General features: G+C 47.3%; 7 protein-coding genes across 7 annotated transcripts; 3 read left to right on the top strand and 4 right to left on the bottom strand.

The window, feature by feature from the left end:
• Nucleotides 1-572: 572 nt before the first annotated feature.
• Nucleotides 573-4,080, bottom strand: HD556DRAFT_1400521 (uncharacterized protein). Its single transcript, XM_041303811.1, has 3 exons — nucleotides 3,891-4,080; nucleotides 3,838-3,839; nucleotides 573-2,187 (listed from the first exon to the last, which is right to left on the bottom strand). Exons 1-3 carry the CDS (start codon nucleotides 4,051-4,053, stop codon nucleotides 781-783), a joined length of 1,572 nt encoding a protein of 523 aa, XP_041156216.1. The 5' UTR covers nucleotides 4,054-4,080; the 3' UTR covers nucleotides 573-780.
• Nucleotides 4,081-6,004: 1,924 nt separating this feature from the next.
• On the top strand, nucleotides 6,005-6,731 carry HD556DRAFT_1244396 (acyl-CoA N-acyltransferase; the record flags this gene model as incomplete). The annotated part of the gene is made up of 4 exons (XM_041298447.1): nucleotides 6,005-6,121; nucleotides 6,175-6,544; nucleotides 6,597-6,640; nucleotides 6,687-6,731. The coding sequence occupies 4 exons, from the start codon at nucleotides 6,005-6,007 to the stop codon at nucleotides 6,729-6,731; spliced, it is 576 nt and encodes a 191-aa protein (XP_041156215.1).
• An 85-nt stretch (nucleotides 6,732-6,816) lies between these two features.
• Nucleotides 6,817-7,969, bottom strand: HD556DRAFT_831769 (60S ribosomal protein L24). Its single transcript, XM_041311765.1, has 5 exons — nucleotides 7,886-7,969; nucleotides 7,664-7,666; nucleotides 7,524-7,601; nucleotides 7,174-7,467; nucleotides 6,817-7,125 (listed from the first exon to the last, which is right to left on the bottom strand). Exons 2-5 carry the CDS (start codon nucleotides 7,664-7,666, stop codon nucleotides 7,051-7,053), a joined length of 450 nt encoding a protein of 149 aa, XP_041156214.1. The 5' UTR covers nucleotides 7,886-7,969; the 3' UTR covers nucleotides 6,817-7,050.
• A 737-nt stretch (nucleotides 7,970-8,706) lies between these two features.
• Nucleotides 8,707-9,325, top strand: HD556DRAFT_1447358 (synaptobrevin-like protein; the record flags this gene model as incomplete). Its single annotated transcript, XM_041307259.1, has 6 exons — nucleotides 8,707-8,720; nucleotides 8,751-8,944; nucleotides 9,000-9,055; nucleotides 9,110-9,117; nucleotides 9,177-9,192; nucleotides 9,245-9,325. The coding sequence occupies 6 exons, from the start codon at nucleotides 8,707-8,709 to the stop codon at nucleotides 9,323-9,325; spliced, it is 369 nt and encodes a 122-aa protein (XP_041156213.1).
• Nucleotides 9,326-12,792: 3,467 nt separating this feature from the next.
• On the bottom strand, nucleotides 12,793-14,041 carry HD556DRAFT_1495651 (uncharacterized protein; the record flags this gene model as incomplete). Its single annotated transcript, XM_041308871.1, has 6 exons — nucleotides 12,793-13,207; nucleotides 13,258-13,472; nucleotides 13,523-13,583; nucleotides 13,632-13,831; nucleotides 13,886-13,943; nucleotides 13,992-14,041. The coding sequence occupies 6 exons, from the start codon at nucleotides 14,039-14,041 to the stop codon at nucleotides 12,793-12,795; spliced, it is 999 nt and encodes a 332-aa protein (XP_041156212.1).
• Nucleotides 14,042-16,215: 2,174 nt separating this feature from the next.
• Nucleotides 16,216-17,127, top strand: HD556DRAFT_1447355 (uncharacterized protein; the record flags this gene model as incomplete). Its single annotated transcript, XM_041307258.1, has 4 exons — nucleotides 16,216-16,232; nucleotides 16,287-16,359; nucleotides 16,414-16,574; nucleotides 16,638-17,127. 4 exons carry the CDS (start codon nucleotides 16,216-16,218, stop codon nucleotides 17,125-17,127), a joined length of 741 nt encoding a protein of 246 aa, XP_041156211.1.
• Nucleotides 17,128-19,583: 2,456 nt separating this feature from the next.
• On the bottom strand, nucleotides 19,584-20,936 carry HD556DRAFT_1433878 (RTA1 like protein-domain-containing protein; the record flags this gene model as incomplete). The annotated part of the gene is made up of 8 exons (XM_041305268.1): nucleotides 19,584-19,637; nucleotides 19,692-19,877; nucleotides 19,932-20,117; nucleotides 20,175-20,201; nucleotides 20,291-20,431; nucleotides 20,481-20,575; nucleotides 20,605-20,715; nucleotides 20,762-20,936. The coding sequence occupies 8 exons, from the start codon at nucleotides 20,934-20,936 to the stop codon at nucleotides 19,584-19,586; spliced, it is 975 nt and encodes a 324-aa protein (XP_041156210.1).
• Between the last annotated feature and the right edge of the window lie 836 nt (nucleotides 20,937-21,772).

Here is a 21,772-nt window from a genome sequence, read left to right as displayed (position 1 = left end):
AGCACGTATGTATAAGTACCTGTAGCGCACCTTGTGGCCAGGGCAACAGTACTTGTTCCTGGAGGCAAAGGATTTTCACTTGTCCGTCCATATACAGATATCCCTAAGCCGTCAAATTTAAATTTCAGATCCAGAATTTACCTGTCAGCGTCCGAGTCAGTGTCACGGTTACACTTATCTCTCAACAAGACTCACCTACAACCAAGGACCTGCACTGCTAGTTTTCATGACAAGGCTAAAATGCAACTCCTCAAATCCGTTCAGCGCACCATATGCATGGCACACTGAACATATTTGAGGGTTCGTGAGCTACCGTCATAGAAACATAAGCCTAACCATGTTGGTTTGAACAAGCACGGACTCGGAGTCGCCCAACGATATCGATAAGATATCATATATCATATATCGATCGATCGATCAGTATCCAGTGCCTGTTGGTCGCAGGGGGTTTCAAATTTGGACATGGAGATAGTAATGGTTGTTCGAACGGCAACATTCGGCTTGCAAGGTGAGTCGGACTTTAAACTCAAATATTCATAGACAAATATTTTCAAATTCTTGTTCGACGGCAACGACAATGTATGCATATGTATATGAAGCTTTGAAGGGCCGGAGCGGACAAAATTTGGATGAGAAGATATATTCAAGCGTCGTTCACAATCTCGTACTATGCCCGGTCCTACTCGATCGCAGGGCTTCGCAGTTCGAACGTTTGAGGTTACGTTGAACGTTGAGCGCTGAGGGAGGTGCGATGACAAGACATAGAATATGTTTCGTGCGTTACGTGACTAGTGATGCCAACTTCACAATACCAAGATATACCAAAAAGACGAGGAAGATGCAATAGATAAAATACGCGAGAGATGCTAACCCATGGAGTACTATATCAACAAGTGTAGGTGCAACAAGTGTAGGTGTAGGTGTAGGTGTAGGTGCAGTAGGTGCAACAAGTGTGGGTGTAGATGCAACAAGTGTAGGTGCGTCAACGTCCTGGTCGAGGACAGCCGCTGGTGGCTGGCGAAGAGGCGACACTTCTGTCTCCGTGGTATCCGTCAATTGTGCAATGAGCGGAATAAGCAGCTCGCCCGCAAGGAAATTGGCTGGAAAACTCCGGAACGCACGCGCGGTGCGCAGCATACTCCCCCTTGACAGGAAGGTCAAAGAACCCGTTTGCTTCACGTTGACTAATAGGACGGAATTGAGCGCCAATGTCTGGCGTCGCGATAATTTTGCGATCTTGAACACAAAACTGTCGTTCGCCCCTGTCTGGGAGGATCTGTAACGTGCAAGTGATATCGCAGAATTCCGATCTGCACGGCTGATGGGTCCACTGGCGTAAATGGGAGTTGGTGGTGCTGGATTCACGTCGAGTAAGGAGCTCCTGAGCGAAACCCGCGTTATGTATGCTATCGCTTTCATCTCTGGACGTAATACATTCTTACACAGGATGAGAGCAATGCGAGGGCTGACTATGAATATGCGGTGCAAGTCGGGGTAGCCATCTGCCAAGCCTTCCCACAAGCCAAATCCGTTTTGTGTTAGGATGAATTCTTCTCCTTCCGCGGCTTCCCAGATACTGAAGAAGTAGTAGCTCGCGTGAACGTGGTAAGTATAAGCCGGAAAGTGTTCGAGATCAGGTGGGATATGCGATTCAGCTATCATGTCTTGAAGACCTTCTTCACCGTACTTCTCTACGACTTTTGCAGCATCTCGCATGATGTCTGAATGAGATGAATCCAGGTAATATTCGAGGAAGTGTAGCCATACCCCGACAGCGGAATCAATACCCTTCGCCTTCATGAAGGACTCAATCCACTGACGGCTGCTTGCGTTATTCGGGTGATCCGCTTGAAAGTATATGTCGGAGCACGATACATTGCGATAATGCATGATAAACAGGAACTTCCTCAGGAGCTCTAGCGACCTTCGCTTCAGAGTGAAAGTACCCTGAGGGAGCGCTTTATGCAAGTCCGTGATAATGGAGGCCGCATGACGTTCGAGCTCCGCTAATTTCTCCTCTACTTTGTTGATATCATGGGTGTTGCGGACATCCTGGTAGATATTCGGTACGCCGTACACCTTTCCAATAGAACGAATGTCAAGGCTACCTGTAGCGATATCATAGTAGTGGACGTATTCAGGATCAACACCTGTGCGTCGAAATTCTTGTTGTCGTTCTGTTTTAGACCTGCAGAGAAAATCATTCAGTGCTCTCGTCCAGTGTCTACATGCAGAGTGCTCGAGAGGACTCTGGAAACACACTTCACTGGTCCGACTTGGAATCTTCGCAATATGAACCGTGGAATGAAATGTTGGTATTGTGTCGTAATAGGTGCACGCGGACTCAGAGGGCCGCCTGTCTCCTGAGCTTCTCCTGTAAGCTCTATTCCGGCTTGTTGTTTTGGTGTATTCTTGCGACGTCGTGTCATGGTGCAGAGTTCAACGAATCTAAGAACTGAGTGCAATGAGCGCTCAGCGCTGAACGCATGTGGCGAACACTTTACATAAGGGCGCTTAAATGGCTTGGGAGGGTTCAGATTGTGCGTTACATGACTAGTGATACCAACTTCACAATACCAAGATATACAAGATATACCAATAAGGCGATGAAGATGCAATAGACAGCAAAATACACGGGAGATGGAGGCAACACCTCTGTCTCCATGGTATCCGCCAATTGCGCGATGAGCGGAACGAGCAGCTCGCTCGCAAGAAAGTTGGCTGGTGAACTCCGGAACGCACGCGCGGTGCGGAGCATACTCCCCCTTGACAGGAAGGTCAAAGAGCCCGTTTCCTTCACGTTGACTAATAGAACGGAATTGAGCTCCAATGTCTGGCGTCGCGATAGTTTTGTGATCTTGAACAAAAAACTGTCGTTCGCCCCTGTCTGGGAGGATCTGTAATGTGCAAGCGACGCCGCAGATTGGAAATTTACGTGCTCGATATGTAGACCATGTCTTCCACTGGCGTAAGTTGGAGCTGGTGGTGCTGGATTCACGTCAAGCAAGGAGCTCGCGAGCGAAACATGCTTTATGTATGCTTTCATCTCTGGACGCAATGCAATATGACGCAGGATGAGAGCGATGCGAGGGCTAACTATGAATATGCGGTGCAAGTCGGGGCAGCCATCTGCCAAGCCTTCCCACAAGCCAAATGCGTTGTGTGTTAGGATAAATTCTTCTCCTTCCGCGGCTTCCCAGATACTGAAGAAGTAGTTGTTCGCGTGAGTGTGGTAAGTGTAAGCCGGAAAGTGTTCGAGATGAGGTGGGATATGCGATTGAAACATCATGTTTTGAAGACCTTCTTCACCGTACTTCTCTACCAGTTTTGCAGCATCTCGCATGATGTCTGAATGAGATGAATCCAAGTAGTATTCGAGGAAGTGTAGCCATACCCCGACAGCGGAATCGATGCCCTTCGCCTTCATGAAGGACTCAATCCACTGACGGCCTCCTGCGTTCTCTGGGTGATCCGCTTGAAAGTAAGTTCCAGAATATGATACATTGCGATAATGCATGATAAACAGGAACTTCCTCAGGAGCTCTAGCGACCTCCGCTTCAGAGTGAAAGTACCCTGAGGAAGCGCTTCATGCAAGTCCATGATAATGGAGGCCGCATGACGCTCGAGGTCCGCTAATTTCTCCTCTACTTTGTTAATATTCTGGGTGTCGCGGACATCCTGGTAGACATTTGGTACGCCGTACACCTTTCCAATAGGACGGATGTCAAGGCTACCTGTAGCGATATCATAGTAGTGGACGTATTCAGGATCAACACCTGTGCGTCGAAATTCTTGTTGTCGTTCTGTTTTAGACCTGCAGAGAATATTATTCAGTGTTCTGGTCTAGTGTCTACCCGCAGAGTGCTCGAGAGGACTCTGAAAACGCACCTCACCGGTCCGACTTGGAATCTTCGCAATATGAACCGTGGAATGAAATGTTGGTATTGTGTCGTAGGTGCACGCGGACTGAGAGGGCCATCTGTCTTCTGAGCTTCTCCTGCAAGCTCTGTTCTGGCTTTTTGTTTCGGTGTATTCTTGCGACGTCGTGTCATGGTGCAGAGTTCAACGAATCTAAGAACTGAGTGCAATGAGCGCTCAGCGCTGAACGCATGTGGCGTTGTCATCAAACACTTTACATAAAGGCGCAGGGGCCAACAGCATATAGCACTATACCTTATCAAGTTATTATGTATGATTGATAGAGTTCAAATTCAAATTTCGTTTCAAGCAGTGACCACGGGTTATCCATCTATCACATGCACAGACGAGAAGCATTCAAGATCGTGAAATTCGTAGTAGGTCATAGTCTCGGTATTGACCTTCCGCTGCTAGCTTCAAACAAGTGATCAATGAATAACAAAATGAAACTCACAGTTGTTGAAAGGCAACCCAAATGACAGCGCTAACGGTGACTGGCCTGCTACGTGCAGCATGATAAAGACCCCCTCAAGTTCGGAGTACTCTTGGATGCGTCTACATTCACACGCAGAAGGAGAACGTGTGTGCCTCATGGCTAGGGCAGTATTACGCAGCCGTTGTGGTGACAACTCTGGTCAATTCTTGCCCCCGTGTCCCATGACAAGAAAGATTGACACTCGACTCGGTGAACTTGCAAAGTAGTGAAGTTATTATGCAATAGGCACTACTGTGTGTTTTCAATAACTGATCTCGAGCGCTGAATAAGATGCACACCTAATTCAGGTACTCCCGGTGGATTCATCTTCGAACAACTTGAGATTCATGCCCAATGGAAACGCATCCAGAACGAAGTCCACTACATCCCTCTCATGCTTCCATAGCCATGCGAGACAACCGACGATGCCCATCTCAACCACCCATTCTTTTGTGGTCTTATCTAGAGTGTCCTCTCCCGGCTCATACTCGTACTCTGAGAGCTCTGCTCGCAGGAACTTCTTCATTAGCAAGTCCGAATGTGCCTTTGCCTCTTACGCTGCTGTGAAGAGTATGGTTCCGGGGAGAGTCCTAGTATTTCCAGGTCGTCGAGGCGAAAGTCATTGACCCGTAGTAGCGTCGACTGATGGGCCTGGTAGTCGGCCTAGCCATGCCGTATATTCTTCACAGAGCGTACGCCCTATGACAGGAAGAGAATCTAAACGGTGAAAATTTCACAACAAGTTCATCTGCCAGCGTACCTTTCCTGAACAGTCCTGACAAGATCTTGGGGGCCTTTTGGCTGCTATGCGAGAGCGCATGCCATACTCCAGAGGACATCCCATCCTCCATGTCTCCGTTGCATGCCTTCAAAGCCCTGCAGACTTTGATTTCGCGTGCGAATGAGGTGGGTTTTGCTTTCGCCATGATCTTCAAGACTAAATGTGCCCTATCGTATGCATGCGTGGTGCGAAGCATCTTCGTCTCTGAACAGGAGGGTCACAGAACCTGTCTCCTCCAGGTTGAATGATACAACGGGATTAAGTTCCAATGATCGAGTTAGTTTCTTGATTTTTGAACACAAAGCTATCGATTTTCATCCTCCGTAAGGACCTTTGATGTGCAAAGAGCTGTATGCCGTCTTGGATATGCCATTAGCTATGTATGCGCAGATGCACCAGCGGCGAGCGCACACTGCTGAGCGAAGTATGTCAAGTCGACAGAAACCAGACTACGGCGTGTTTGACAAGTTTTCGAGGCTCCAGATTCGCGTCCGATTCGTACCCGAATCGACGCCGAAATCCAACAATGATTTCATCGTTGACGACCACGAAGCGAGTTGTTTGCGGAGGCTAGCGCACTAGTCACGTACTTATTACAGTCACTAAGCTGTTAAAAGAGTTATAACTTGACCCGGTTATAACCGGTTAAGTCGTTAAATGGCTTGGGAGGGGTTCAGGTGGCTATGTTTGGCAACGTACATATAAGAGCGTTGATGGCATATGTACGATGCCCTTCAACCAACAACCTACTCATCAGCCATCGTATCGCCGTTCTCTTCAGAATCAGTCCTCACTTGAATATTCTCCTTAACTCATTATCACTACTACGATGTCAATAATCAACACCGTGTCCACGCCACGCGCAGATCTCCCATCCCTAGACCTTATGTTCCCTCAAGAGCTCATTTCACCTGAAGTTTCAGCACAGCTTCCCTCTGATCTCCAGGTAAGTCGACCATCGTCACTCTCACATTGCTTTTCGCATTAAACAAAACATAGATACGTCCGCTTGCGTCAACAGATTACAAACGCGGACATCTCGATGTCCTTTCCGGTCTATCCGTCGTCAACGACCTCGGCGAGGTAGCGTGGGTCAATCAGTTCCACGCCATGCGTGCAACACCGTGCGCATACTTCTCCATCGTCATCCTCGACAAGGCGAGCGACAAGATCATCGGAGTTGGCACAGTCTTCATCGAGCGCAAGTTCCTCCGTGGTCTCGGCAGCGTCGGCCACGTCGAGGATATCGCCGTCGACAAAAACTACCAGGGCAAGAAGCTTGGCCTCCGTCTCATCCAGGCTCTCACGCATATCAGTGAGAGTAGCGGCTGTTATAAGTCCATCTTGAACTGTAATGATGCTAACATTCGTGAGTTGCTCCGCTCCATGGACTTTCGCTTATACTGAGTAACATCCCACAGCCTTTTACGAAAAGTGTGGCTATGTCAAGAAGGAGAACGAAATGGTATTTTTCAAGCACTTCTCATAGCCTTTTCTAACGGAACGCACAGGCGAAATACGCCCCAGAGCGTGTCAATAACGCACCAAAACTTTGATTTGCCATCTCATCTATTGGACTACACTAGTATATACCATCGTCATCAATTGCCCGTATTCTAGATCTTCCTGCGGACATTTTGTACGGATACCTTGCACATACCTGTATTATTGGTTTTATTGCCAACATATTTGTTATGATTAACAGCTCTACCACGAGAGCTAATTGAGCATCGAAATGCACGAGATCTACGTCACATCCTCAGAATTAGAAGCGGATATACCATGTGGAAGCATGCAGCATAGATTTTGCGCGCGAGAAGTCATGACGAAAAGGATGTGCGATACATAGGCATATGCCAACAACAAAAGAACTGCTCATCGGCCACCCTTGCCACCCTTCATTTGCTGCTTCGATACCCTGGGTCCGCTCGCAACAGGCGCACGTGCAGGCTACACCGGCATAAGTCGTACGTACCCCTTGAACTTTCGAGGACATACCTTGGCCTTTTTCGACTCCTTCTCTTTCTTCTCAGTCTTGGCCTTTGCAATGGCCGAAATTCTCTGCTGGTTGCGGACAGCAGCGGTCTGGTTGCGCCTGGCAGCGATAGTAGCAAGGTCAGCACCAACGATACCACGTTGGTGCTTCACAGTCCGGCGGGAACGCTTCTTAGCGACTTCCTCAGTGATACCCTTCTTGTGCATGCGGCGGTAGACCTGTGTCCATGCGATCTTACGTGGGTTCTTGCGCTGGAGGAACAGGGAAGAGTTCTTGGAACTAGCGAATCGGAAAACCTATATTGCAAGGGGCGTTCAGGCAGGAAGCTTGAAAGCGGAGGAGACGAGCTGACTTTGGAGTCTCCACGGACAAAGAGTTTGCCCTTGGAGGGGTACACACGGAAACCGGAGAACGCGTCGATTTCGACCTTCTACTCAATCACATCGAACGATTTAGATTTCAGCAATGGGTGTATATGCAGCAGAGACGCACCATCTATAGAAGCAGCGCGCACGACGGGAGTAAGTCAGTCTGCATCCTTTCCAAAGCTCATGTGAATATGCGACAAGCCAGAAACGTCATCCGTTATCAGTCTGATTCATCCACCACTCCTACAGCCTATCTTTGGCTGGAATTCGTCCCAACTTCGCGCATGAACAGAACGGATGCATTCCTGGTGTTTGGTGAAGCGAAATGGCATGGATTCGTGCTTACCTTGACGGAATTGCCGGGGCTTGCTGATTTGGTGGTGCCTTCGAGGACGGGGTAGATTCGATGGGTAGCGGGGATTCAACTTCGGCTTGTGCCGTGACCAAATTTGGTAATTCCGAAGATATCAATTTATGGGTACTTGACTACGGAAACCACGCAGTCGCTGAACCAAAGCTGGAGAGCCTCGGCCCTCGGCTCTGTTGTGACGGCGACCGAGCCTGCGATGCGAATTATCACTGTCCAGGACTTACGATTCATATATGTAATATGGTGTCGAGTCTAAATTCGGAGCACAGTACATAGTTCAACGTTCAAACGTCCTTAGATGGGCTTGAGTGCCCTGAATTTCGTTCTCTCGTATAGCACTGCTTGCCTTTGAAATAACACTTCTACGTCCTACAGCTGCGAACATGAGGACCAAGTTGGAGGATTGGTATATTAAATTAGGCCAAATATCATGATCCAGTACCCAGAGCTTGAATTGATTGTCCTGTAAATATCATTGACACAAGCGCGACAAGCCAGTACTCGTGGTGTGTTGGAAAGGGCGCACAGAGGGGTATAAAGCTAAAACAAGAAAGTGTCACAAAGCGGTTACACGTCACTGGTGCGTGCGAATACCGCTGCCTCCCCACTTGCCTCAGCAACGCCTCTACGCAGTCACTCCAGTCACTCTTCAAGTAGCTCCGCCCTCCAAATCTCACTTCCAACGTGTGTCCCATTTACAGAGACCACACTAATCCGCTGCTGATTCCACTACTGAACTTCATCGTTTCAGAGCCCTTTTAGCGTCCTTTTATAGTCATGTTCGTTTGTTCTCCGAAATGGCGCAGGCGCCGTAGTTCAATTGTATTTATCACTATCATAGGTCCGAACCTTACGACCCTTACCTCCCCCGCAATGGCTCCTCATCCAATCCCGCTGGCGGGTCAAGTCAAGGTGGAAACCCTAAAACCGCAGCTATCCAGCAACAAATTGACGACACCGTCGGCATTATGAGGGAGAACATCACAAAAGTCGCAGAACGTGGAGAAAGATTGGACTCATTACAGGATAAGACAGGTGCTTGATCTCGCGCTCTGGTGTATTTGAGCAAAGTTCGAAGCTATTTCCCTAGACAACCTTGCTGTTTCGGCACAGGGCTTCCGTCGTGGTGCTAACCGAGTACGGAAGGTGAGTTTGACTTGACTTCTTTACGTTGATTTAATACTAAAGCATATTCAACAGAACATGTGGTGAGTGTGATATTTCCTTTTTGGTGGGACCAAGATTTATCGAACTCTCAATTTCTCAGGTGGAAAGACATGAAGGTCCGTTGAACTCGCCGCTCGACATCACGTTCAAAACTGACCCCATCTTTAGATGCGCATGATCATTGGCGTCGCGGTAGCAATCATCATAATCATCATCGTAGTCAGCATTGTGAAGGCAACGCATCACTAGGCAGTACGTGGGTTCCACACCTACATTACTCATCCTTACTACCACTGGTCTATTGGTTGTTGTATCTATGCACCGTATCGTTAATTCTTCTGCTTGTTCTCTGTTTTACATTTTGTTGGCTGCCATTCACCTACATTCTTCAGTAGGGCCCTAGTGGGCGAATTGTGGACCCCGATACATAGCTTTCGCTTTGTTAAATTGTCATTCGTGTTGTGCTTTTGGATGATCCACGTAATGCTTGATCTGGGCTAGTGAACAGGTTCAATGGCATTCTGTTCTCCAGAGTCGAATTCTAAAATCAAGTTTCAAGACCCCTCGTGGGATATGTACACCACCACCCCGGAGGAGCTGAAGATACGATCAGGCACATGAAATAAACGCAACACTTATCTTTAGCACATGCATAGTACCGCTAGCCATGGAGTTCTGTTATGAAGGCCTGAAGCTTGGAGGCCTGACCTCCGATACATGTATGGCTGTCACTGAGATGAGTGTGTTGTTGGAGTATCGTTATTTGTTTATTTACTATCTTCTAGAACTGTAAGACGTGCACTTGCCATAATCAGACTGAGCAATGCAACATGTGAGGCATCGGCGGTTAGTGTTAAGTGTATCTTCTACCAATCCCACGAAATGCTTCTCCCGCAGCCTTACTATTCTGTAAGTTTACATCTGTAACGTTAAGATATTTTTACAGCTCAATCATCGTCGACTTAGGACCGAATCCGTAACAAAACAAGCAGTCGAACCTCCACCTTTTCTTCTTCTACTATACGATTATTTTTAACCTTTGGATTTGGATCGATAGCTCAAGACAGTGGTTGATCTCTAGAGCATCTATGATAATCATGGAACTATGGAACTTCATTCTGGAATATCCAGATCAGATACATACGGTAGGCAAATCGACTGTTTGTCGCGCTCTTCACGCGCAGTGCCAACTCGGCGGCCTGCCGAAGTGCTATATTTGCACAGCAGGGAACGCCAAATTAACTGGATGGATGTCTACTGGATTTTTACAGGATTTTTTTTTGGCGGTGCTGGGAACTTGGGAGCTTAAAAGTGTGACCCACATTATGATTGCTTGTTCCCACCTTTTTGACTTTTTCCTGTGTAAGCCAGAAAGACACTGATGATGTCGACACACAAGGGTATGTTCCATTTGTCTGCCTGCATCTTGCGCTTGATGTCATTACCATCAGGGTATCATTGAACAGAAAGTGCACACGACTCCGACGGAATGAAGGCATAGGCCAAGTCACAATGTCAGCAGCACGTAACCATTAGATCGGCCTTCGGTGGCTGAACATCCCTCGGAGGCAAAGGCTTCATAACGATGGCGGGTTTTGCTATGTTCTTCTCGGGCTCTCGAGGTTCCGATGGAAGGTTGCGATGTGGAATACTTCGGCCTCCTTATCACTGTTGTGGGCGCTAATTATACTAGAAGCGTTGTTGATTATGCGCTTTATTTTCTCGTGCTCCCGTTTTCCTTTTCTATCAGACACGGCTCGCCACATTGACCGGTTGGCCTCACTGATGGCTGTTTACAACCAATACAGATCAAAACATGATGTTCATGGTCGAGCTTGCCAACCGCGTGGGAGTGGAGGCCAAGGCCAGGGCTAAACTTTGAAAAGTAGCTTCAAGCATCACTCGGGGTTAGTCCAACATGACACCACCGAAATGAATCTCATCTTTACAGTCAGTCTCTGGCCTTTGTCGTCCGCGGTATTTTGTCATTCGCCGTTCCGCCCCAAAGGACTACTGGCGGGGTAGCTTTGATGATCAATTTTCATATCTTTCCGTTCTTGTCCTAGCTGGCCCTGCATGCCACCGGTTCTTGGCCTGAGGACGAACATGCCACCTTTACTAGTCGGCCTTCATGGTTGTTTCTGCCAGTCTACGGAACTACATAAATTTCAAAATTATGTCTGCGACACTAAAGTTTCGAAACCATATCCTTGAGTCGCTCTTACCCAGCGAATCGCAGAATGCATTATAACTGCTGCAAGCCGGATTGTAACTACTGCAACTCGGATCGTAACTACTGGTACGTCCGTACACCCACGTTTCCTTTTGATGTTGATCCCTTGCACAGGGCGAAGGATTCGGGGCTACGCAAGGCATTTTTTGTAGAACAGCCAAGATCTGTTGATACTGTGCGTTTCGTCTGTGCTTGTAAACAGTAATGCACTCATATTTCGCTGTAGGACATGTCGTCCTCTCAGCCTTCCCACAACGCCCCTTTCATCCATCCTCCTTCCAACGACCCGTCTGTTAACAATTTGGAGTCTTCTGGCAACGTTTCTGAATCACCCCCCGTTGATGGTCACCCATCAGAATCGCATGCGTTTAGCCCCTCGCTTGTCTGCAAGTGGGATAATGGTGACGGTCCATGCGACACGATCGCCATACATAAAGATATACTCGTGGCCCATGTAGCGTCATCCCATCTTCCACCACCTGGTTCCCCTCCCTTGAAATGCAAATGGCAGGGATGTAAACGCAAAAAGCCTATTGGCCGAGATACAATCCTTCGTCACATCCGTGAAGTTGAACTCAACATCGATCCCCGACGCCAGCAGTAGGTTACTTCGAGTCGTATTATGGCTAAATGCCGTCTACATCCATGACCGTATTAACTACGATTGCATGTTCAATATTTGTTTTCCTTCGAGACCTTTGTTATGTTTCCCTTTTACATTTATGTCACGTCATGCCTTCGTCCTTAACAATATTAATGTATCTTAATCGATGATATGTAGGCCCGGTGCCGTCATTCTAGATTTTCAGTAATTTCAATCGTATTTTGGAGACAACAAGATCAGGCTTTGGAGCTGCTATAGAAAACAAGATACCAAATAGTGCAATTATCATCAGAAAGCAAGAAAGGACAACATAACATGAGCGCGGGGGAAACATATATAAGTGCGAAGGGAAAAAATGACACAAGTGTGAGGGGATCAAATCACATAAAGTGATGCGGAGGGTCTCAGTACGTGAGGTGCAGGACGCGATAGATGAAGCTAGTAGAAAACAATATAGCTACTGGCTAATGACAATGACAAAAGGATAACGAAGGCTGACATCTTAGCCTCGGGAAAGAACTGAGATCTTCGTACGGCTCTAGTCGTAGGTTTATGCTTGTTAGTTTAGGAACGAAAATATATGTAATAAAGGAAAACAAAAACATGTCGATATGCATGGGCATGAGCCGGCGTCAAAACGTCGCTCGTCTGTCCCTCATTTGGTTTGCGCTCGCACAGCCTCATTCTCCAGATCTCTCTATCTCGGATCGTTCGGACTCTGACAGAGGGTCTCAGAGACAGCACCAGAGGCTCCTTATGATGGTGCGAGAGACACCCATGGTGTCCTAAAGACCGTTAGACCATGAGAAGCACTAAAAAGTGCTGCCAATGGTGGTCGAAGCAATTGTGATTAACAGGGCTGTGAATGTGTGACGGAGTCTAGCCATATATGACTCGAAGTGACCTTGTCCGGCGTCGGGGTTTTATCTCGAGGTGAATTTGACGTATGTGGCGAATGACTGTGTCTCGGCGCAAGAGGTTTTGGAGTGTGCATCCCTCCCATTGACATTTCATACGGGTGCGACCAGGCGGTGGAAGATGGGATGACGACACGTGGTGAGCGATCTCTCCTTCATTTAGGATCTTGTTGCATGGACCCTGACCATCATTCCACTCGCAGACCAACAAGAGGTTAGATGCGTGCAACTCTGATTTGATGCCATGGATCGGGTGAGGGTGACCCTTAATGGGGATTGATTCGGAAACGTCTCCAGAAGATCCTCCACTGGTAGTAAATGGAGCGTCGGAGAAAGGAGAGGGGAAATGGTTGAAAGAGGCATTATGTCCAGTAGCACTATTGAATTAATTAATTTCCGTTAAATAGGGACATCGGGGAAATTGTACTTCTGAGCATAGTGCTGATCGTTCTCGGGAAACGAGTGCGTCAAATCACCTGAAAAGACACTACTATTTTGAGAAAACCCTGGAAGGGCAGACACTTGATCGTTTCTCGTCGAGTCCCCGCCATACATAAGGTGACGCTGAGAAACCATGATTGGGAAATCCCCTAGAGACCAAGTCAAGTGGTAATCCTGTTGAGGCTGAGAGGACGACGGGCTCTATAGCGAAAATATTAGCGAACTACTGTTTACGGGCAGACGAAACATACATCATCGACAAATTCCAGCTGTTTCGTACACAATGCCTTAGATAACTCCGAATCCTCCCGCCTGTGCAAGGGATCAACACCGACAAAAAACATTGGAGTATGGACCCACCAGAAATCATAAAATATTGTGCGATCCGCCGAGGAAGATTCGTGCGATTCTGTTTGATTGTCATGGACCAGGCGAGAATGACCTTCATTGCTCGTCGTGTCTCCCCCACACATAAGGTGATGCTGAGTAACCACAGTTTGGGGATTCCCTGGAGGCGAAGATGAATAGTAGTTTTGCTGAGGCCGAGAGAACGATGAGCCCTACAGCAAATATATATCAACGCAATACTGTTCACAAGCACAGACGAAATATACCTTGGCGACACCTGGCCGTGCTGCACACAATGCCTTAGATAGCTCTGAATCCTGCCCCCTATACAAGGCATCAACACCAAAAAGAAATGTAGAAGTACGGACGCACCAGAAATCATAATCCGTCCCGCGCTCCGCTGAGGAAGAGGGACTGGACATTGGTTTTGAAAGAAAAGGAAAAAGAAAAAGAACTTATGTAGTGGCATAAACTGGCAGGAATGACCATGAAGGGCGACAACCAAAGACCAAAGACGGCTTGTAGGCCAAGGACTGGTGGCATGCAGGGCCAGCTAGGACAGGAATGGAACAATATTGATACGTGCAGGCCAAAGGCCAGAGACTGGCAGGAATGACCTTGAAGAACGACAACCAAAGACCAAAGACAGCTTGTAGGCCAAGAACTGGTGACATGCAGGGCCAGCTAGGACAAGAAGGGAGCAGTATTGATATGCGCAGGCCAAAGGCCAGAGACTGGCATCTGTGACTTGAAGACTTGCGGCCCCAAATAATGCTTGAAGCGAACATTTATCGGTAACACCTGGAGAGGATCTCGAAACGTGCCTCCGATGATGCGGAATGTGGTGCGCCATTTCATTCAGATACACTGGCCATAATGTAAGTTTAGCTCTAGCGTTGGCCTCCACTCCCACAAACCATGCGTTTTCATGTATCTTGGTTGTGATCGGCCATCTGTGATCCGAGCTGGCCTTCAGTGACCCTAGTTGGCCGATGTGAAGACGCCGCTGACAGCCCAAGGAAAATGGTAAGAGATAAGGCATGACAAAAAACGTTTACATGGCACTCACCGAAAGTGATATGAAGGCCGAAATATTTTACATTGCAACCTTCCTGAAACGCAACTTGAATGTACGATTCTGGGCCAAACCTAGAGAACCCGAAATAAACGTTACTGAACCCGGTATAGTTGTCAGATATCATCGTGATTCGGCCTTGTAACAATGAAGGGTCAGTCCAAGGCCATTTGTACTTTCTGTTCAACGGTACCTCGATGATAACGATATTAGTAAGCGTGGAGTGCATGTAGATAACTGGTACCGACTCGGACATCATCAGTGTCTTTCTGACTTACACAGGAAAGAGTAGGAAGGTGGAGTCCAGGAAATCATGATTTTGATCACACTTATAAGCCCAAGTTCCCAGCACTGTGAAAAAAATACCTGTAGACCAAACTTGGTGGTCTTCGTAGTTGCAAATATAGCGCCGCTGGGATAGCACTGCACGTGAGGAACGCAGCGAACACATACCGCATGGATATATCTGATCTGGATATTCCAGAATGAAGTTCCATAATACTCCGAAAATCAACAAGCTGTCGACCCCAAAGTCAAATATTGGAACATAAAAAGTGTTCAAAGTTTGACTGTTGATCTAATTCGGCCCCGAGGATGATATTTGTTACCTATAAAAATATATTAACGTTACACAAGCCCCACAGGTTCAGGCCAAAATTTGACCGAATTTCTATCCGCACTTAGCACGAGACCTTCTGAAGTGAGCATGCATCGATGTTCCAGGACTGCTTCCATGTCTTGTGACCCAAAACCAACCACATCGATCTCTTCAATAAATCCTGCAGGTGTACACTGCAATTCCTTTATCCACCTTCTCTGGCTCGTTTGGCTTGTAGTGCAAATAAGATTCACATCGACTTCTGCCCAAGGCCCTCGACCTACTCCCGGCAATTGCCGTTGGCAGAATGGCAGACTTCTGCCCACGACACTACTCCCATGAGGCGCGTCGCCGTCATAGTACTTCTCATCAATAGCCAGAGATTCCCACAGACCTTTCATTTTGTCGTGACTGGCCAGATGTTCAAACAAACGTTCATGATATTGGAACCGCTACAGGAACAAACTGTTTGACCAATGAGAGCGTTCCATGAATAATTCCAAATCTGGGGCTGCGTCGTGTAGAGGTAAGCCTTGGAGTCGCACATCTGTTCTACGATCTCAGACAGCCACAGCCCAAAACTGCCACCGATTTTAAAACCATCGCTGCCTCATGCAACTTTCGTTTCTTTCAACTCTAGATCATTTTCTTCAACAAAACCCGTCGACCTAACCTATACATATCGTCTCCAAGGCCTCTGGCCTTTGGCCTCCGTACTTTATTTTGCATATGATATGAATCTCTAGTGATTGGGAGTCGTGGCTTTTCATCTCCCCCAACTTCGCCTTCATGCCACTAACCCTTGGCCTACAGACAACCATTGGCCGTCGGCCTTCCTGGCACGTCTTTCGGCTTATATTGTTCGAAGGATTCCGAGTTGTCAATATGTTCAGTGTTCAATTTCATTCACAGTGTATCGCAGCATGCCCTACAATTTCTGGTACGTCTGATCTGTGCCGCCGTATTTCTTCTTGTTTCTCATCCCCTCGTGCAGGCAGCAGGATTCAGAACTATACCCACACATCAAGGCGTCAAATGCGGAGCGCTTGCAAACAACTACCGATTATGTACGTTCGGTCTGCGCAGTGCGAACGATGTGAAGCGCTGACGTCTTGCTATAGGGACAGTTGACTTCTCAGCCTCAGCAATACTTCCTGCGTTCTGTACTAGAGGATTCTCCTGGCAATTCTACGCCCACTGTTTCCCAGCATCACGTTGCATGTGACGACGTACTTGATGCGTGTATATTGCCGATCCCAATAGCTCAGGGCGACATTCAAAGGTACGAGATCCTTGGATGGTATCGACGATGTTGTTCTTAGCAGATCAAACTTCTTTTCTTTAGTGATGCTGCTGGATGGCATACACGCCGCGTTTCTTCAAGCTATCATCCCTGTGCCTTTTCCAACTGTTTGCCTGCCCACATTCCTATGGACTTCTCTGACGCAAATTTCCATTACGACCCACGTCATCCATTGCAAGAAGTTTACCCTCATCCTCAATACGTGGTCAACGATGTTAAGTCAGAATCGCACGCCGATCATGCGTCTGTGTGCCAGTGGAATGATGGCTATGGTATATGTGGGAGGACTATAAATGTAACCAGGACCGGGGAACATATGTCATCATACCATTTCAAGTCACCTTTACCCGCCAGCAGCCGCTTGAAATGTCTATGGAAGGACTGTGAACTCCATAAGCCTGTGCGGAGAGATACAATCATCCGTCACATCGTCGAGAAACATCTCGGACTCAAGTATCGATGCAAGCACTGGTTGGCCTCTCATACTGGGACTGGTTTCTGTGGATCTCGGAAGAATGTATGCCTGCATTAACGCTGACCGTGTAGCCTTCATCTGTAATCTAATATCATTCCTTGCTCTAGTCTGTTTTTAGTTTATGTCGTTCGCTGTTGTTTCATTACAAACCATATACTTTGCGCATATCTGGCTGTTCATTAAATTTCATTGGTCAGTCGCGCGTTAAAGTATGTTCATTCCTTACTAGTATTTTCCTATACAATACATGTTTGACACGGTACAGTGGAGGTTGTGAATCTAATAAAATCTCATCACCGGCCGGAGGGTGGCCAAGTATGTGACTATGTACTCTGAGGGTGCATTGATATAAGAGAGGACACGACGTGCACTTTCGTCCTGTTGCCTTAAAAGATGACAGGGAGATACGAGTGAATACGCGCCTTGCTCGCCTGCATGGACGGTCTAGTAGCAGCCTCGCTAATTGGTACGAAATACACTGCATACTACATTTGCTTAACAATAATGATCAAATTCGAGATGGCATACCACCTAGTTTTGCGAGGTTCATACTATGTGTGTGCAACGCAAAAGGAGACGACACGAGTCTGAAGATCGACGGAAGCAAAATGAAAATCTGAAGATTTATAGAGATCTAGATGGATTCTCATTAGGAGGATCGACAGGGAATTCGAAACTCGGTTTGAAATTCGACTCGGAGTTGTATATCGATCATAGCTGTAAGAGATAGATCCGATGTCCAACAGAGAACACGCATGCCGTGTGTACTCAGCTGTACTAAGTGGGCGATGTCGAGGTGCTGGGATGGTCAAAGAGGCGTATTTAAGCCAAATCTAAGCACAAGTGTAAGTCAAGGTATGAACTTGATGAAATAATTCTTGAATACACACATGAAAGCTAGAGAAAGCCAATGAAATGGTTATCGCCTTTTTGCATCCAGATGTCAGGATCCACTCAGCTTATCCGCGTACCCTAAAGCTCGGCTCTGAATGACTCTGAGCGGATGCAGAGATAGTAATAATATGAGAAGTTGTGCGTCTGCGTGTTGCAGGGTGTCCCACAACTGAAAGGCCAGCTTGGATTAAGCTTGGATGCGCTACATTGAATTCGAAATGTTGAGGTTGAAGTCAACAAAGACGGATGAGGCGCGTCAGAATGCAACCAAACAGAGAGATAAGTATGCGTGCGTGGGGCTAGCAGCATGTGAGAGATAGCAGGCCTGGGGAGAGCATGCCGAAACACGTTCTGCGATGAGTCCAAGACTAGCAAGAGAAATTTGCAAGTAGACGTTGGCTGAGAGGCTTGGTAAAGAACCTCTGTACCTAGTGCAAACCTAGTGAGTCACATGCCAAGGACTATCCTGATCATTGTGACCAGTATTCCTTCACAACCTCGGCGATGCTTCGCTTGGTTTGTGTCGTCGTCACTCGCCGCAAAACGGTCGGGCCGACTGGCTCCATCATGATTACAGCTTAGGTGCTGCGAAGGATTGGAGAAAGAATCAGGATCAGGCATAACCTGATGCACAAAATGTTGCTAGGGCCTCTTTAAAAGTAGGAACACGATGAAATTCAGTATCATATACATGTCATAGTATAAGTAGTCCTCCAGATCAGTTGTCTGAACACGAATAAAACGTGCGCAAGCGATGGTATCATAATTGACACGCGTCATGGAAGAAAATTCTCTACATACCGTAAAGTGGGAACAGGTGACGAGAAACAAACATCCAACAGGATACTAATCACTTGTCGAACTTGAGAGACCTCAAAAGCCCGAAGAACTTGCGTAAAACACGACGGACGAGCTTCACCAGCAAAACGGGAGGCAAGAGCAATGACAAGGACGATGACAAGCAGAATATGGGGAAGCTGCAGCCACGAGTAAGTAAAACACAATGACAAAGTAGAGCCAACCGGTTTCTTCCTCGTTTCTCAATTATGTCACGCAGACAAAGAGAATGTTCAGCGAGAGGGAGTGCTAGCTATAGGTCGTTGACTGACGACGAGGAGCTGACAAATCAAAAACAATCCAGCCGGCTACTTGAATTAAACCCACTGGCAGTACTTGTGATCGATTTTAAGTTTACCATCACGTTTAACAGACCGGTCCGCTAACGCAACTGATAACAAGAAAAAAGAAATGCGATGATCCAGCTTCGTCTGCGCTGATGCTGCTGTTCGTTGACATAATCTTAGGGTAGTTGGGCTGGACCGAGCAAAGCTCGAGGTGGAACACGAGTAGCTGGGTAGGACAACTGATCGCGGATTGAATCGTGTCAGACTTGAATAGGAAAACAGTATGGTTAATTACTATTGGATTAATGATAATTTTAAGCGTGTGCGTGAATATGATAAAGGCTAATCGACTGCGAAACGAAATATTAAGGAAAGGGAGAGGCCGGTGCGTGCAAAAAGAGAGGACGTCCAGAGCGAGAATGAGTCCCAGCGAGACCGAGCTCATCGTTGAAAGGAAGGCAAAGGAGGGAACGAAGAAGGACGCGTGGCTTTCGCTCAACTGGACGCTTGATGCCGGAAATTTCCGCAGGCACCGATTCCGGCACCTTGCTGACGACGATGATCAACATAATGTACCAATGAAATGAAATGAGCATGGCTTACCTCAAGGGTCACACTAGAAGAGGGATGACTGCTATTCTTTATGAACCTTCCAGGCCAGAATGGAACATACACAAAGATAGCCAAGCAAATGGAAATCATATCACCCAGATAGAAGGCTGTCTCGCTTGTGCTGAGATTGCCGCGGAAACCCTGACTAGCTTCCACAACACGATAGACAGAACGAACCTATCCAAGTATCAGTCAAAGGCTGTGAGATTACTGTCTACATGTAACACGAACCAGAATTCCGATACAACTGACCGCCAAGGCAGTGGCGAGTGTTGGCCAGTCGCTATACCAGGGTTGTTTTGAGTCTCGCACCCAGACATCCTGTTCCTCAGTGTAGATCTTGTAGAGGAATCGTGCATAAACGGCACAAAAGAAACCGAAGGAGAACAGTTGTACGGAGAGGCCGGCCAACAAAATCTGATAGATAGAGTTAGATCAGATTCCCACACGCAAACACCAGGTGCAAGGACATACATGAAGTCCCGTTGATGCCTTTGAAACCTTGAACCTTGGACGTAATCAATGAGGCTCCTACCGCCTTCGGTACCACATCATCAGAGAGGATCATTCAAAAAAAAATTAGCACCCACTTGGATTACAAGGGTAGTCACGTCAGACAAGATGAATATGGGGGTGAGCCACCTCACTGAAAGCAAGACGTAATGACCACAGCCGATTTCACCGGCAAGGTGCCCAAGAAGAGCATAATTCGCAGCAATGAAGGAACAGGGCTTTCAAGGGTCAACACATGTTCATAGTCATAGTTTGGTGCTGACTCACAGACAATACAATCATCAAGTCTTCGGAAATGAAAATCCACAATGAGTCAGGGCTGTAATGTAAAGTGAAGCGAAATGCAAAGCCGAGAGCATAGACTACAACCGAAATGAGGAAGAACCAAAACAAGCAAAAGACTGCAACGTGCTGTATTCCCCGATAACCATGGACAACATGAACTGCCCGCCGTTATAGACTACTTGACAAGTCTGAATGAGGACGACCAACAGCACATAAACTTTGCACCATAAGCTACGTGTTTCCGTGGCTTAGTGGTCACTCACCAAAGGCGACAGCAGTGAGCGTATTGTTAGCGATATACCCAAGAGCGTTGCATGGATCGTTTTGTGGGTCTAGATAAAGATCGGAAAGATATATCACAGAATCGTTGGCTGCTTGAGCCGACGTGATGAGAAGAATCAAGAAGAACAAAGTGCCCGCTAAGATTGAACCAGCCATGAAGAACACCCTTCATAGGCCAACGAGCTTTATACTTGAATGTGTCCATCCAAAATTATACACCATGGCGCGATATCCATGCGCGCGAGGCGTGCCATCACATCTGGGCGGTTGTATCAGCAAATTTATCATTTGCGTGTTCCGCAGTGTGCGCGTTTTTTGGCTGGTGCTCGCATTTGGATGCAGTCGTGGTGGATTAGGCCAGTCCCCTGGACAACAATCATGAGATGTGCAGAGAATGTGTCAGCCGCCAGTGAGCCGTTCGCTGCGTCGTTGGGTTCAACGGTGACCTAGTACTCGTGTTGTTGGTAGAATGCTGCCATTCTGCTGGTGGCATTAAAGTCGGAGGACGAGTAAGTAGCTAGTCACGTGAATTGTCGACGTTCTTCGGGGATGCAATCGAACCATACGGACCTGTTAATGTGAGACACGTTGGTAACATGAACACGCCAGTAAACGTTAAACCCCACTCTGTGAAGATCGATATCGGACATTGCGGGGGCCCGTGAGAGAGTATTATGCAATTATGAAGTGCCACGTGGATCTGATGGCGAACAGATGAGTATTTTTTTTGTGAGCGCAGTCATGCACTTTGCGTAAACTTTGGCCATCCTCGCGCTGATTTCACAACCACATGTATTCCGCACTGTTTGCATTTGCCATCTACTGGTTGCATGTGCAGTGCGCCAAGTAACAAAGTGTTTCAAGTCTAAACTCCGTCTTCATGTCATCACCATCGGGCCCTTGTTCCCTTACCGTTATGTTCCTCCGTGCAATGACGCTGTGGCCAGCTAGTATCCCACTCGATCCCTGGTCAAGTTTGTAAACAGTATTGA

Source organism: Suillus plorans (assembly GCF_016647745.1).
Source record: "Suillus plorans strain S12 chromosome Unknown HD556scaffold_62, whole genome shotgun sequence".
In the NCBI taxonomy this organism is placed as follows: Eukaryota; Fungi; Basidiomycota; class Agaricomycetes; order Boletales; family Suillaceae; genus Suillus; species Suillus plorans.
This window is presented reverse-complemented; position numbering and strand designations above follow the sequence as displayed.

Coding starts and splice junctions, on each gene's coding strand:
- HD556DRAFT_831769 (XM_041311765.1), bottom strand. Junction 7,468..7,523: donor TTGTCCGTGGAGACTCCAAA/GTCAGCTCGTCT, acceptor CTTGCAATATAG/GTTTTCCGATTCGCTAGTTC. Junction 7,126..7,173: donor AGGAGTCGAAAAAGGCCAAG/GTATGTCCTCGA, acceptor ATGCCGGTGTAG/CCTGCACGTGCGCCTGTTGC.
- HD556DRAFT_1400521 (XM_041303811.1), bottom strand. CDS start 4,053: ATGACACGACGTCGCAAGAATACACCGAAACAAAAAGCCAGAACAGAG.